General features: G+C 48.4%; 1 protein-coding gene and 1 long non-coding RNA gene across 2 annotated transcripts; both read left to right on the top strand.

Annotated features, from left to right (window-relative positions):
- Positions 1–3,048: 3,048 nt before the first annotated feature.
- On the top strand, positions 3,049–10,095 carry LOC121272791 (rano class II histocompatibility antigen, A beta chain-like). Its single transcript, XM_041179563.1, has 5 exons — positions 3,049–3,103; positions 3,261–3,584; positions 7,522–7,791; positions 8,285–8,395; positions 10,040–10,095. The coding sequence occupies exons 1-5, from the start codon at positions 3,049–3,051 to the stop codon at positions 10,093–10,095; spliced, it is 816 nt and encodes a 271-aa protein (XP_041035497.1).
- A 184-nt stretch (positions 10,096–10,279) lies between these two features.
- On the top strand, positions 10,280–16,730 carry LOC121272837. The gene is made up of 3 exons (XR_005941915.1): positions 10,280–10,303; positions 12,365–12,394; positions 15,809–16,730. It is a non-coding gene; the product is annotated as an uncharacterized LOC121272837 (long non-coding RNA).
- Positions 16,731–16,752: the final 22 nt, after the last annotated feature.

Below are 16,752 nucleotides of genomic sequence, written 5' to 3'. Positions count from 1 at the left end.
TTGGTTTAAGCGGGGGTGGGGGAGTCAGGAGCCTTCCTCAACTGACACTTTCACCTCACCCCCTTGCCCCCTTCCCACCTCAGGACGTCCCAACGCATTTTGTAGCCCATGGACGATTTCTGGACTGCAGTCACTGCTGTTACCACCTCAGCCTGTTTGTGCACAGCAAGGTCCCACAAGCAGCTGCGCGAGGCCAAGAGACAGATTCCTCCCCCAGGCATAATAGGCTCGAGAGGGGCTGGATGGCCTCCTCCTGTTTCTGTTTCACAGGCTGGTGTGAGGCAGGGGGTGTTGGTGCTGAATGGCCTCCTCCTGTTCCTGTGCAACAGGCCCGAGAGGGGCTGAATGGCCTCCTCCCGTTTCTGTGAAAAAGGCTCGAGTGGAGCTGAATGCCCTGCTTCTGTTCCTGAGTAACAGGCTTAAGAGGGGCTGAATGGCCTTCTCCTGTTCCTGTGCAATAGGCTCAAGAGGTGCTGAATAGCCTCTTCCTGTTCCTGTGTATCATGCTCGTGAGGGGCTGAATGTTCTCCTCCTGTTCCTTTTTAACTCCATCTGGACCACTTCCCCACAGGCAGTTCCCGTACCTTACAGGACCAAGACAGGTTAACACGACTAAACCCCACGATCACAACTCTGATCCGAGCTGATGCACCCTGCAGGGGTCAGGTAGACTGCCCAAAAAAAACCCTCAGATGTGCAGGATTAGATATGGGGAACTATTCTTGGAATTGCACAGCATCGTATCATGCTGCTGGAGAGAATTACATAAGCGTCTTTACATAAGAGGTGTGATTAACCTCAAATGAGCCTAACCAGGAACTCTTTGCGCCCCGAGCAAGGCTGAAAACACAAATCAAATCCACTGTCACTGAAACTAAGGTGATGACATTTCTCAAATAATTAACTGTGCTGAGATTCATCCGATACTAGCAGGCCCGTTCTTTCATTGCCAGAAGCAGTGATCCTGAACTCAAAGGCTGTTTTCTTAAGGACTCTTGAGAAGCCTTTGGATTTAGTGGAGGATTTGTCAAACTCGCATGATACCTCTGTGATTTATGCACTTTGGCGTCCCCCAGTTGGAGTGGGTGCTCGAACATGCCTCCTCTCCGTAATGTTATTCCCCACTTGGCAATCAGTGCAGCAGCTGACACACTCCCCGGGACCCCCTGTAAATACTGACACACACCCCGGGACCCCCTGTAAACACTGACACACTCCCCGGGACCCCCTGTAAATACTGACACACCCCTCGGGACCTCCTGTAAATACTGACACACTCCCCGGGACCCCCTGTAAATACTGACATACTCCCCAGGACCACCTGTAAATACTGACACACCCCTCGGGGACCCCGTGTAAATACTGACACACACCCCCGGGGACCCCTGTACATACTGTCACACTCTCCTGGGAACTCCTGTTTAACCAAGACCCTAACTGCTTATTCATGTTGACTTAAAAATTCCCGTAGTTCCCTTACGAGAACAGTTAAGTGTCATTTTCTTTGAGGGCAGGTCACGATTTGACCCAACGAAGACCGGTCAATCTGTATGAAGACTTTACCCAGTGCTTTGACTGCCCCTGCAGTAGCCACTGCTTCTCAAATTAACACACTGAAAGTGAAGCCATATAATCATTATAGCACAGAAGGAGACCTCTCGGTCTATCTACTCCATGCTATCTCTCTGTAAAGCAATCCCATCAGTCCCATTCCACCCGCGCTCTCCCCCGAGCCCTTGCGAGTTTATTTCCCTCAAGAAAACTGTCCAATTTCCATTCGAAACCATTCATCTCCCCTTCCGCTACCCTTCTGGGCAGCGAGTTCCAGGCTGTTACTACTTGCTGCGCGATAAAGTTCCTCCTCGCATCCCCTCTTCGCCCAGAACCTTAAATCTGTGTCCCTCCCCAATTCCTGTACCGTCGGCTAATGGGAATGGCTTTTCCTTGTCTATCTTATCCAAACCTGTCCTAGCCTCGTGCACCTCTATCAAATCTCTCCTTTGCTCCAAGGAGAACAACCCCAGCTTCTCCAACCTAACCCTGGAGCTACAGATCCCTCATCCCTGGAGCTTTTCTGGTAAATCCCCCTCCGCACTCGCTCACAGACCTTCACATTCTTCCTCAAGTGTGGCAACCAGGATTGAATGCACTGCTCTAGTTGTTGTTAATTGTGTAAATTAAGCTTAAGTATATAGAAACAGAGGGCGTTGGTTGAATGATTACTTGAGCACGTACAAAGAGGCACTTTCTGCCCGTTGCGCTTGAGGCCTTCTGTAGCCAGTGGGCACCGCGGGGTCTGGAGTGCCTCATCAGCCACGGAAATGACATTTTAATTTAAGTTGCTAACTTTTCATTAAATTTTTGTCTTTTTGTGACAGTGCCCCATTAACCTGTCTTTTAGTTTACTTGTTAATTGGTTTAATTTTTAATGGTCACTTAAAAGAGTGCAAAGTAGCACTTGGCAATCTTGAGAAGCGGGTGGGTAGCTTCCCCGTGTCTCAGCCAGGTGATTGAGATTCAACAGCCACAGGGGCTGGAGTGTGTCATCAGCCCCAGGAGTGTTAACCTAAATTTTTGGGGATTTTTCTGTTACAGTGCCCCTTTCAGGGGCTGTTGATTAGTTAATTTGTTTAATTAGTTGTTTATTCTGCTCAAAAGAGACACTGGATAGTCGAGCCTGAAGCTGTACATTTATAGTGTCTCACTTTGTGAAGAAATCTAAGACTGACTTCTGTTCCACTGGCTGTGGGAAGTTTAACAATTGCAAGCCAAGAACAGTTTTGTAGTGTGCCGGGGTATATTTTTTTTGGCGAGGTCAGATTAGGTAGCTTGTAAAATGCAGGTCATTTAATGTCTTTATTTTCACTCATTCACGGGATGTGGGCATCGCTGGCCAAGCGCAGCATTTGTTGCCCATCCCTAATTGCCCCTTGAGAAGGTGGTGGGGAGCTGCCTTCTTGAGCTGCTGCAGTCTGTGTGGTGTAGGTACACCTACTGTGCTGTTAGGGAGGGGGGTTTCCAGGATTTTGACCCAGCGACAGTGAACGAATGGCCGATATATTTCCAAGTCGAAATGGCGAGCGGCTGGGAGGGGGACTTGCAGGTGGTTGTGTTCCCATGCATCTGCTGACCTTGTCCTTCTAGGTTGTAGTGATCGCGGGTTTGGAAGATGCTGTCAAAAGAGCCTTGGTGAGCTAATTTCATGTAGTTGGTGCCTGAAGCATGGTTTTGTGCCTGTTTGCCTTGCTGCACTCTGTCAGTTCCCTCATCAGACGCAACTAACTATCTTCTGTTGTCCCTTCCCCCCACCGCCGTGGTAGAAGTGCTAGACTGCGACCGAGCCGCTGTGTCTCAGAAGGACGTAACTGGTTGCTTCTGCATTGTGGCTTACAACAAGAACATACTGACCCGCTTCGACACGAAGGCGGGCCGGCTGACAGCGGAGAACTTGACGGTGAAAAACGAGGTGGACAGCCTGAACAAGGATCCGAGAGCCCTGAAGATTATCCAGGATGGGATCCAGGACACTGTCAATTTTCTCAGCCTGCTTCTGGAGGCCGGAGCTGACACTCTCGATCGGGAAGGTAAGGTTATCGGCGGCCCTCACATTGGGGCTCCTCGATTTTGTTGATCCAACGCATTTTTCTCCCTGGTCCTTTTTCATATTTCAGGGTGCTAGAGTCTTGTTTTAAGCGATAGAGCTCGTGCATTTCCGAGGTGCAGTCAAAGGAGTCGCAGCAAGTTGCTGTAGTGCATGTTCTATATATCAATATAAATATAAGATGATCAGAAACAGGAGCAGGAGGGGCCATGCGGTAAAATGGTAAAAGAAGCAAGACAGACATGAGAAGGAACTTTTTCACGCAGCAAGAGCTTAGTCTGGAATGCGCTGCTTGAGAGTGTGGGGGAGGCAAGGTGAATCAGAGCTTTCAAAAGGCAGTTGGGTCATTATTTGGAAAGGAAGAATGTGCAGGGTTACAGGGAGAGGACGGGGGAGTGGCATTAGGTGAATTGCTCATTTGGAGAGCTGATGCAGATAGGATGGGCTGAAAGGCCTCCTTTTGCACTGTTACAATGCTGCGATCCTGCGATAGTCTCCTGGCTCACATTCTGCACAAGGAGTACCAGCTTCTGCCTTCAATCGAAGTCCTAAGGATGATAAGTGAGAAGTGGACTTTACACAGGAGGCATCTCTCCCTTGTTGGGGACAAGGAGCAGGAATCCTGCTTGATTAGAAAATCACTGGCCCCTGGAGTCTGTGATCATCTCTTCCCCATGACTTTAATCCCAATCTGCTGCTTGCTCCCCCGATCTTGTGCCCTCGTTCTAGATTCCCTCACAAGGGGGAAACATCCTCTCAGCATCCACCCTGTCAAACCCCCTCCCCTCAGAATCTGATATGTTTCAATAAGATCACCTCTCATTCTTCTAAACTCCAATGGGTACAGGCCCAACCTGCTGAACCTTTCCCCATAAGACAAACCCCCTTCATCCCAGGAATCAGCTGTGTGAACCTTCTCTGAAGGACCTCCAATGTGAGTCTATCCCTCCTTAAGTAAGGTGACCAGAACTGTACACAGTACTCCAGATGCAGCCTCACTAACGCCCTGTTCAGTTGGAGCAAGAGATGATACGCACTGCTATTACTGTGCGTCAGTGGTGGAGGGAGTGAATGTTGGTGGATAGAGCGCTGATCAAGTGGGGCCGCTTTGCCCTGGACGGTGTCGAGCTTCTTGAGTGTTGTTGGAGCTAGACTCATCCAGGCAAGTGGGGAGTATTCCATCACACTCCTGACTTGTAGATGGTGGACAGGTTTTGGGGAGTCAGGAGGTGAGTTAGTCACCGTGGGATTCCCAGCCTCTGACCTGCGCTTGTAGCCACAGTAGGGATATATGGATGTGAAGAGCTTGTCAATGCAATGAAGTCTTTGCACTTTCTTAGCGCTATTTAATTCTCTTAAAGTACCTGCGGTTAAAAGCATTGCTGTGAAGCGTCCCTGATTCTAGGACTGCACTGTGTTAGCGGACCCCAAATTGGGTTGGTGTGAACTATTACTGGAACTCCCTTCAGCATTCATGGCCTGTGGGAGGCTGGGCATTCAATGACAGTTCCTGCTCTAGAATATTATTCACAAAAACACAAAAAATGGGAGCAGGAGTGGACCATTTGGCCCATTAAGCCTGGCCCCCCATTCAATATGATCATGGCTGATCTTGGGCTTCAACTCCACTATCCCACCTGCTCCCCTCAGTTCCCTGAGAGACCAAACATCCGTCCATCCCAGCCTTTAATGTCTTCAACAATGGAGCATTCACAACCCTCTGGGGGAGAGAGTTCCAAAGATTCACAACCGTTTGAGTGAAGAAACTTCTCCTCATCTCAGTCTGAAACGATCAGCCCCTTGTCCTGAGACTGTGCCCCCGTGTTTTAGATTCCCCCGAGCAGTGGAAACGATCTCTCTGTGTCCACCCTGCCAAACCCCTTCAGAATCTTGTATGTCTCAATGAGATTGCCTCTCATTCTTCAAAACCCTAGAGAATATCGGACCAATTTACTCAGCCTCTCACCATAGCTCAACCCCCCTCATCCCAGGGGCCAATCTCGAGAACCTTCACTGTACCGCCTCCAATGCTACAAGGTTCAGGGGGTGATTTAATCGAAGTTGGGGGAGTCTGGGATGATGGGGCAGAGTCTAAAAAGTGAGAGGCAGATCTTTCAGGAGTGAAATGAGGAAAGATTCCTATACACATAGAGCAGGTCCAGTGGTGAAGCGTGTAGTGTCCATACCGAGCTGAAAGCTCCCAGTTCCTGTCCCACCACAGGACTTGATGGCCAACGAAGGTACGCTGGTAATGAACGTACAAATTCAGGGCAGGTGTAGGCCAATCAGCCCCTCAAACCTGCTCTGCCATTCAATAAGATCATGGCTGATCCGATTGTAACCTCAACCCCACATTCCCACCAACCCCCCCCAATAACCTTTCACCCCCTTGCTTATCAAGAATCTATACACCTCTGCCTTAAAAATATTCAAAGACTCTGCTTCCACCACCTATGGAGGAAGAGAGTTCCAAAGACTCACAACCCTCTGATAGAATAAATTTCTCCTTATCTCTTTCTTAAATGGGTGACCCCTTATTTTTAAACAGTGACCCCCCCGCTTCTAGATTCTCCCACAAGAGGAAACGTTCTCTCCACATCCAGCCTGTCAAGACCCCTCAGGATCTTAAAGGATTCAATCAAGTCACCTCTTCCTCTTCTAAACTCCAGCGGATACAAGCCTAGCCAACCTTTCCTCATAAGACAATCCGCCCATTCCTGGTATTAGTCTGGTAACCCTTCTCTGAACCACTTCTGATGTATTTACATCCTTCCTTAAATAAGGTGACCAATACTGTACACAGTACTCCAAATGTGGTCTCACCAGTGCCCTGCACAACTGAAGCATAACCTCCTTCCTTTTGTATTCAATTCCCCTTGCAATAAACAATAACAAGGCCAGGCTAGTTGATTAATGACCTGTCAATCCTTCCACTATGCCTTTGGCAGGCACGAGGGTCTCCTGGTGAGGAGTGCTTGATGTGGAGAGGCAGTCCTCGAGCTATAGCCTCCTGCAACCTGTTGCAGGAGAAACTGGCTATGGAAACCGACCGAAGCTTGTGCTTCGACTGCCTCACGTGTCTCTAGACCTGGGAATTCCACATGTAAAGTGTGATAGAGAGCTTGGGACTCTCTCATAAATGGCGATTTAATGCTGCACCGATTCTTAATTCTAAAAGAGAGATTGAGAGTTTTTTCAAGCCAGAGGTGTTAAGGGATATGGGGCAAAGTCGGGTATGTGAAATTAGGTCACAGAAGAGCTATGACCTCATTGAATGGCGCAATAGGCATGAGGATGCAGAATGGATTCCTTTTCCTTACTGTGTTAGAGGCTCAAGAGGGGTCTGAATAGGCCTTGTCCGGTTCCTGCATAACAGGCTTCAGGAGGCTGAATGGCCTCCTCCTATTCCTGTGTAACAGGCTCGAAGTGGAGGCTGAATGGCCTCCTCCTGTTCCTGTGTAACAGGCTTAAGGAGGGGGTGAATGGGTCTCCTCCTGTACCTATGTAACAGGTTTGAATGGGCCTCCTCTGGTTCCTGTGTAACAGGCTTAAGGTGGGGCTGAATGGGTGTCCTCCTGTTCCTGTGTAACAGGCTTGAGGACGGGCTGAATGGGCCTCGTCCTGTTCCTGTGTAACAGGCTCGAGGGGCTGAATGGGCCCCCTCTGGTTCCTGTGTAACCGGCTTGAGGAGGGGCTGAATGAGCCTCCTCCTGTTCTTGTGTTACAAGCTCGAGGAGGGGCTGAATGGACCTCCTCATGTTCGTGTTCCTAATGAAGGTAAGTAGCAGAGAACAGTCACCGTCCTTGGAGGCAGTAGCCCAGTGAGAGTGGGAGACGGGCTTGGAGGAAATATTGGGAGCAGGTGTGGGAGGGAGTGCTGAATTGAAAATAACCCTGTCCATTCTCAGTGTCCCCTTCAGTGACCATCTCCTTCCACGACCTGGAAGACTTTGACCATTCCAGCCAACTTCAGTGTACAGTCGCCGGCTTCTATCCAAGCGCCCTCAATGTGACCTGGCTGAAAAATGATGGGAACATTGACGAGCAAGTGGTACAGACTCAGATCCTTCCCAACAGTGAGAAGGCCTTCCAGACGGCTGCATTCACGAACATTGACCCCAAGACAGAGGACACATACACGTGCTTTGTGGAGCATGTCACTTTTCCAGACGGACACCGCACCAACTGGGGTAGGTCCTGATCACCCTCGATACATGCATTAAGCAATAGGCTCGATGTGTCCAGTAAAAGAGGGTGGGAGACAAACAATGCCTCATAAACTGACCAATCAACCCTGGGTGAAAGTGTAAACACAGCTTTACGCTGTATCTAACCTCATGCTGTACCTGTCATGGGAGTGTTTGATGGGGACAGTGAAGAGAGAACTTTTCTCTGTGTCTAACCCCGTGCTGTACCTGTCCTGGGAGTGTTTGATGGGGACAGTGTAGAGGGAGCTTTACTCTGTATCTAACCCCGAGCTGTACCTGTCCTGGGAGTGCTTGAAGGGGTCAGGATTGCGCAATGGTCTATCCTGGAAAAGCACTGACTGGACAATCGGAAAGTTGTGCAAAAACAGTGTTTGGAAAGTGGAATTTCCTTGTGCTGAAGTGGATGACATTTTCTGTTTTATTTTCATTCTCTTTTCAATCTTTCTGCCCTTTGTGTCCTTGATCTTTTTGGAAGTCCCCCAACCTAAGAGCTCACTGTCTGCTGCGGCCATTGTTGGAATATTGTTCGGAATTGGTGGCATCCTGACTGCCGTAACTGGAGCTGTTTTTCGAATGAAACGTCAAGGTACGGGGCCGCATGGCTGCTGAAATCATTCTGCTCTTTTCCAAGGGCACTGGAACATTGATGTTCCTGCCTGTGCCAAGTCCGAGGTCCAAGGACGTTCACAGTGAATTGCAAACTACCTGAGACTCGAGAATCTCCACAAAACCCTAAAAAAAGGATTTTCCTGGAATGAGCGTGTCACATCCAGCCCACCCCACTGATGCTTGTGCATCCCAGGATCTGCAGTCACCTCTGCGCCTGACAGACACCTCATCACCTGGGTGAGGTGAGGAGCCAGGTTACAAACCCAGGCTAACTGGGGGGAGAAAATCCGGAAGGATCTTCTCTGACTGAAACTAATTCAGCCACAAAATGTTGGTACGTAGATGCAGCAAGTGGTTGGGAAGGCAAATGGAATGTTGGCCTTTATTACGAGGGGGATGGAGTATCAGAGTAGAGAAATCTTTATAGAGCTGTCCTGGGTCTTAGTTAGAACCTGGAGCACTGAGAGCAGTTGTGATCTCCTTACATAAGAATGGATATCACTGCATGAGAAGCAGTTCAGTGAAGGTTCTCTCGGCTGGTTCTTAGGATAACCCTGACTGATCTGATTGTGGTCTCAACTCCACTTTCCTGTCTGTCCCCTCTCCATAATCCTCGACTCCCTTGTTGATCAAAAATCTGTCTAACTCGGCTTTGAACATATTCAGTGAGCCAGGCTCCACTCCTCTCTGGGGGAGAGATGAACGACCATCTGAGAGAAGAAATTCCTTCTTATCTCTGCCTTCAATGGGAGACCCCTTATTCTGAAACTGTGACACCCCCCCCGCCAGCAGTTCCAGATTCCCCCACAAGGGGGAAACATCTTAGCATCCACCTCGTCAAGCTTCTCACCTCAGAATTGTCAGTGTTTTCACTTCTCGTTCTTCTAAGCTCCAATGGGTAGAGGCCCAACCTGCTCAACCTTTCCCTATAAGACAAACCCCTTCATCCCAGGAATCAGCCCCGAGTGAACTTTCTCTGAACGGCTTCCAATGCGGGTGTATCCCTCCTTAAGTAAGGAGACCAACGCTGTACGCAGTATCCCTGATTTGATCTCACCAATGCCCTATTCAGTTGTAGCAAGATTTCCCTACTTTTATAATCCAACCTTCTTTCAATAAAGGCCATGTGCCCTCTCTTTGAACAGAGAGCCAGTTCTTACCAGCAGATCGTGGTGACTAACATAAAAGTCAGTCTTTAACTCTGCTTTTCACAGCAGTTCCTGTCTCTCTTTCCCGGACTCTATGTCTATGCACAGAAAACCAGCTGCCCCTCCTTTGTGTCAAAATTGCTGCCTCATTATCCATAGGTTTTGGCGATGGATCACAAGGGCCTGTCTCCGGGCAGAGTTTAGGATGATCAACAACCCCCTCTCCAGGAAAATCAATTTCACCTTGAATTAAAAGCGACAATTTAAAACATAGAGTCCTGAGTTCGTAATAAGGTCGATGGATTTTTGGACATTGAGGGAATTAAGGGATTTGGAGACAGGTCAAGGAAGTAGAGTGGAGGTAGAAGATCAGTCATGATCCTGTTAAATGATGGAGCAGGCTTGAGGGGCCAAATGGCCTACCCCTGCCCCCGGTTCTAACTTCTAACTGGCTGTTCCATTCACTTGTCAAGATTTCAACCCTGATTTATTTCCCTTTCAGGTTACCAACCCCGAATCCCTGGACTAAAAGGTAAGTGTAAATACACAAACACGCACAAAAAAAGAAATGACCGCGGGCATCCACATGGCGAGAACCTCACTTATATTCACAAAAGCTCTTGGTCACTCTTGCTTCCCTACAGTGCTTTTCTGGAAAAATCAACAGCAGCGGAAGTCGAACCGCAGTCAGACCAGCATGCGTTCAAACACCTCCTCAGCCTCCAGTGCAACTTCAGGTAATGGCCCCATCCCCGGTGCCTGGGAACAAGATAGTCAAAAGCCTGGCTCATGCTGTGGCCTCTGTGCATTGTGCTCTGCATGAGGGCAGCATCTATCTGGCATTCAGAAAGGGAATGGCATGTACATTTATAAAACAAGCTCCGTTACTTGTCTCCTTAGTCACCTTGTAGTACAGAACTTGAGTATAGCTGAAAAAAAGAGAGAGGCTATTGAAGCTTTTTGTCATGCACTCATCATGACAGACGCAAGAATGCCAAATTTCAGAGGGAACAACAATTTATACTGCATAAGAAAAGGGTGCTGAGTGGTTGGCAGATATCTCTGATAGGTTGAGGCGTTGCCAGGGAACTATTGTCCGCCACACCTTTGTTCAATTGAAAAAAAGCCGCAATACCTGGACATGTTCCTTTTGCCTGCAGAGGACAGGACCCTGCGAACGAATATGTGTAGCTTTTAGCAAGTATAAGTGAGCCACATTGCAAGTCTGACTGGTAATCTTAGAATGGTTGACAGTATAATTGTTAGCATGCTCAGGCTTGTTCAGTAATTGCTCTCCAATCATGGAATCACATCTAATGTTAGACATTAATGTTTTGAGTTTTGCAAGCACAGGCTGGTTGAGGATGGTCAGTACTCTGCCTATTGCGAACAGCTGAAGGAACGTGCTATTTGATATGACCCGCCAGTCCTTGGCACATACAACCTACATACCTGGCATCGCACGGGCACCCATTATTATCTGTCAGACCCTCAATATAGCTCACCTTTCCAGCAATGCTCAATAGACCAGATGTAGTGCAGGTTGGAGGCCTCAAGCACAGAAAGATGGACTCCATCATGTCCTATTCTGTTCTCGGCCAAAACGTCTTCAGCTGCTTCATTGAAGACCTTCCCTCCATCACAAGGTCAGATTGGCGATGTTCGCTGATGATTGTTTACCAACTCCCCAAATACTAAAAGAGTCCATGTCCAAATGCAGCAATGGCATTACTATCACTGAATCCCCCACTATCAACATCCTGGGGGTTACCGTTGACCAGAAACTGAACTGGACTGTGGTTACAAGAGCAGGTCAGAAGCTGAGAATTCTGTGGCGAGTAACTCACCTCCTGACTCCCCAAAGCCTGTCCACCATCTACACGGCACAAGTCAGGAATGTGATGGAATACTCCCCACTTGCCTGGATGAGTGCATCTCCCACAACACTCAAGAAGCTCGAAACCATCCAGGACAAAGCAGCCCCACATGATTGGCAACCCTGCCACAAACATTCACTCCCTCCACCACCAACACACAGTAGCAGCAGCATGTACCATCTCTAAGATGCACTGCAGGAACTCACCAAGGCTCCTTCGACAGCACATTCAAAACCCACAACTGCTACCATCTAGAAGGACTAGGGCAGCAGACACATGGGAACGCCAGCACCTGGAAGCTCCCCTCTTAGTCACTCACCATCCTGTCTTGGAAATACATCAGCCATTTCTTCACTGTCACTTGGTCAAAATCCAGGAACTCCCTCCCGAACAGCACCATCGGTGTACCTACACCGTACAGACTGCTGAGGTTCAAGAAGGTGGCTCACCACCATCTTCTCAAGGGGCAACTAGGGATGGGCAGTAAATGTTGCCTCTTCCGGGTCAGAAAGTTAAGGGTTTGCGATTGAAGGAGTGAGAAAGAGCTTTTGGATTAATCCACCCCAGGCCTTCCTGGAATCTCTCAAGTACTCTACACTTGCTGTCAGTTGAAACATTGGTAGTTTTGCAGAACAGCTGAGCTTAGTCAAGGCATCCTCTCCTTGTAGGACTGCAGTGACACCTATCTCTTGCAGTCCGCGAACATTCAGATTCAGCCTCTGTACATGTCACAATCGCACTCTGAGTGGATTGCCCACACAGTACGGGGCAGGACCAGTGCCCAGCAGCTTGCCCAACATTAGCCAAGCTCTATTACACTGGTTAGCAGAGATCTTGCTGTAGATGGTGTAAGCGGTTTGAGAATGTACCAGCTCAAAACCCCGGTCCACACGCTGACTTTAGTTTTGTTCTGTCTTCCAGGAGATGGCTTGACAAAGGACACGGTATAAGGTGAGTGCACGGTATGTCGTCCGCAATTTGTCAGTTATTAAAGGAGAGGAGATTCTGTCTCCCACCCCTACCACCCCTGTAATGGCCTCTCAGTGCCTTTGCTTGGGAACGACCATGAGGACCCACGTGAAGCAGAAGACTACAAGCTGTGAACGTGTACAGAAAGCAGCAGGCAAAGCTGAAAGAAAGTCTTTATCGCAGGGGTGCTAAGTTATAAAGGGGCAGATGTGGTAGTTCAGGCCAATAAGGGCCTTGCTCAGACTCCCCAACTGAAGTAACTGTTCAGCTTGGGGCACTGCCCCCTCATGAAGGCTACCTTCTCTAGTTCACTGTCTGACCCACTGCGCCCCGATCTCCATTGTGGATAGGGACAGCTCACAAATCCACCCCTGCCAGGACAGGGATCTGGCACTGTGCTGTTTGCACCAGTCAGATCCAGAGCAGCTGTCCAGCCCTCTGAAGGGCTGGGTTACCTGCATGTTGTAGTCCAGAGCTATGGATAATGGCAGTCAGAGGCGCTAATTTCCTTCCTCCACATGAATGACCAGGAATCTCTCCCACTCTAAGTGGTGCGTGTGTTGGAAGGAATTATAAGTTGATACTCAACCTGTTTGGCTGCGTTACGAATCATCAGGTCCTGGAATGGGACTTGAACCGGTGGCTTCCGGCTCAGAGGCAGGGATGTTACCCACAGACCTCCTTAAGGAAGGCAACACTAGCTGGGGAGGGGGTGGATGCAGAGGAACTGTTCCCCTTGGCAGGGGAATCCAAAACACGTGGGCACTGTTTCCCAATTAGATGGCGGGTCAATTGAAATAGTTAAGACTTGGATCGATAGAGTTTTGTTGAGTTGGAGTGTCATTTGGAAAGTGGTCAATGATCTGATTGAATGTTGGAACAGCCTCGAGGGGCTGAATGGCCTCCCCTTTGGTTGCCACATGGGGGCTGTCCATGAGCTACTCTTACCAGCGTTTCATGTGGAATCTTTTCGCAGCACCTACCAAGCGCCCCTGACACCCCCCTCCCCCAAATCCGTTCCAGCCCTCCACCGAAGTCTGCATTATCAGGGAATCACTGAATAGTAACAGTACAGGAGGAGGCCATTCGGCCCATTATGTCTGTGGTGGCTCAATGCAAGAACAAATCACCCAGTGCCAGTGCCCTGTCCGTTCCCCAATTCCTTTTTGAAAGTCTCAACTGACCCTGCCTCCCCCACACTCTTGGGCTGCGCATTCCAGATCCTAACCACTTGCTGTGTGAAAGTTTCTCCTCACATCTCCGTTGCTGCTTTTACCAATCGCCTTAAATCAGTGTCCCTCTGGTTCTTGATCCTTCCGTCACTGGGAACAGTTTCTCCCCATCTACTCTGTCCCAGACCCCTCGTGATTTTGAAAACCTCCAAAAAATCTCCTCTCAACCTCCTTTACTTCAAGGAGAACAGTCCCAACTTCTCCAATCTGTCTATGGAACCAAAGTCCCTCATCCCTGGAACCATTCTTTTGAATCTTTTCCGCACTCGCTCTCTCTCTCTCTCTTTCTCTCTAAAGCCTTCACATCCTTCATATAGTGCAGCACCCAGAACTGGACACAATACTCCAGCTGAGGCTGAACTAGTGTTTTATGCAAGTTTATCATAACCTCAGCTCTGAAGAAGCGTCATACGGACTTGAAACATTAACTTTGTTTTTCTCTCTCCACAGATGCTGTCAGACCTGCTGAGTTTTTCCAGATTTTCTGTTTTGTTTCAGATTTCCAGCATCCGCAGTATTTTGCTTTTATCTTTTTACCATAACCTCATTGTTTTTGTGCTGTATGCCCCGATTAATGAAGCCTAGGACACTGCATGCTTTATTAACCATTCTCTCAACCTGTCCTGTCACCTTCAATAACTTATCTACACCACATAATCACAGAATCGTAACAGCACAGAAGGAGGCCATTCGGCCCATCGTGTCTGCGCCAGCGCTCCAAATGAGTATTATGACCTAGTGCCATTGCCCTGCCTTTTCCCCATACCCTTCCACATTATTTCTATTCAAATAACCATTTAATGCCCTCTTGAATGCCTCGATTGAGCCTGCCTCCCCCACGCTTCTAGGCAGTGCATTCCAGACCCGAACCACTCGCTGTGTGAAAAAGTTTATTTCTCCCATCACACTTGTTTCCTTTAAATCTGTGCCCTCTTGTTCTTGATCCTTTTACGAGTGGGAACAGCTTCTCCCGATCTACTCTGTCCAGCTTCCTCATGGTTTTGAACCTCTCTATCAAATCTCCTCCCAGCCTTCTCTCCAAAGAGAACAGTCCCAACCTCTCCAATCTATCCTCATTAGCTGAAGTTTCTCATTCCTGAAACCCCCATTCTTGTAAACTTCATCTGCACTCTCTCTGTGTTCACATCCTTCCTATGATGTGGCATCCATATATACTCCAGCTGAGGTCTAACCGAGTGTCTTATATAAATTCAGCATAACCTCCTTCTCTTATACTCTATGCCCCTCTTAATAAAGCCAAGGGTACGACATACTTTCGAAACAGCTCTTTCCACCTGTCCTGCCACCTTCAATGATTTATGCACATATACACCCTCGTCCCTCTGCTCCTGTACCCACTCTAGAATTGTACCCTTTATTTTATACTGTCACTCCGCCTCCTTCCTTCAGAAAATGTATCCCTTCACAGGAAAGAACGTCACAGGATGGACATGATGCACAAAGGGAGGGTCGAAAAATTGTGTATAGATGTCTCCCATTAACACATTCAAGTATTAGCACTGAATATGATGCCCCCCACCCTTTACTGTAATGACAGATACTTGAATCAGCAGGTTCTGTGATGAATGCATGAATCAGAAGTTAGTACGCAAGTGCAGCAAGTGATTAGGAAGGCAAATGGCAGGTTAGCGTTTATTGCGAGGGGGGATAGAGCATAAAAGTAGGGAAATCTTGCTGCAACTGTACAGAGCATTGGTGAGACCACACCTGGAGTACTGTGTACAGTTTTGGTCTCCTTATTTAAGGTGGGGTATGTTCATTGGAAGTAGTTCAGAGAAGCTTCACTTGGTTGATTCCTGGGATCAGAGGTTTGTCTTATGGGGAAAAGTTCAGCCGGTTGGGCCTGTGCCCATTGGAGTTTAGAAGAATGAGAGGTGATCTTATTGAAACAAATCAGATTCTGAAGCCGGGGGGGGTTTGACAGGGTAGATGCTGAGAGGATGTTTCCCCCTTGTGGGGGAATCTAGAATGAGGGCACAAGATCAGGGGAGCAAGCAGCAGATTGGGATTAAAGTCATGGGGAAGAGATGATCACAGACTCCAGGGGCCAGTGATTTTCTAATCAAGCAGGATTCCTGCTCCTTGTTCCCCAACAAGAGAGACGCCTCCTGTGTAAAGTCCATTTCTCACTTATCATCCTTAGGACCTCGATTGAAGACAGAAGCTGGTACTCCTTGTGCAGAATGTGAGCCAGGAGACTATCGCAGGATTGCAGCATTGTAACAGCGCAGAAGGAGGCCTTTCAGCCCATCCTATCTGCACCGGCTCTCCAAATGAGCAATTCACCCAGTGCCACTCCCCCGTCCTCTCCCTGTAACCCTGCACATTCTTCCTTTCCAAATAATGACCTAACTGCCTTTTGAAAGCTCTGATTCACCCTGCCTCCCCCACATTCTCAGGCAGCGCATTCCCTAACCACTTGATGCATGAAAAAGTTCCTTCTCATGTCTGCCTTGCTTCTTTTACCAATCACCTTAAATCCGTGTCCCTCTGGTTTTCGATTCCTTCCGTCAATGGGAACAGTTTCTCCCTATCTGCTCTGTCCCAGACTCCTCGTGATTTTGAACACCTCGATCAAATCTCCTCTCAACCTCCTTTTCTCCAAGGAGAACAGTCCCAGCTTCTCCAATATTTGGTTTGAAAAGAGCATTCAGCGTCGAAGATTGAAGGAGGAATGAGCACCCATGATTGGAAATCCAGATGAGTGAGCTTAGCTTTTATTTTCCTGGACTGTCGGACTAGTTGGTGGGGAGCTTTCATCCTCCAGCCCGCCCCAGCCTGTCCAAAATTTTACAGTGGGATGGGCGAAGCCTAGAAGCCAAGGCCAGCAAGGCGGCCCTTGCCCCAGTTGGGGCCCTTAAGGGGGCAATTAATGATGAATTGACTGCTGCACTTTGCTAACTCCATCACATCAACAAATGATGCCAAACGTGGCATCGGAGATGGTTGGGAGAGCTGTACATTAAAGCCAATAATTTCAATCAGGTTTATATCTATATTAACAAAAGCCTAATTCTTCTGTGTGTGAGGATCCATATTTTCTATTAAAGTTTATTTGGTTCCTATGTTTTTGTATATTTCGTTTCC

This window comes from Carcharodon carcharias, chromosome 35 (assembly GCF_017639515.1).
Source record: "Carcharodon carcharias isolate sCarCar2 chromosome 35, sCarCar2.pri, whole genome shotgun sequence".
In the NCBI taxonomy this organism is placed as follows: Eukaryota; Metazoa; Chordata; class Chondrichthyes; order Lamniformes; family Lamnidae; genus Carcharodon; species Carcharodon carcharias.
The sequence above is the reverse complement of the archived record's forward strand: the minus strand, read 5'-3'. Positions and strand labels throughout refer to the sequence as shown.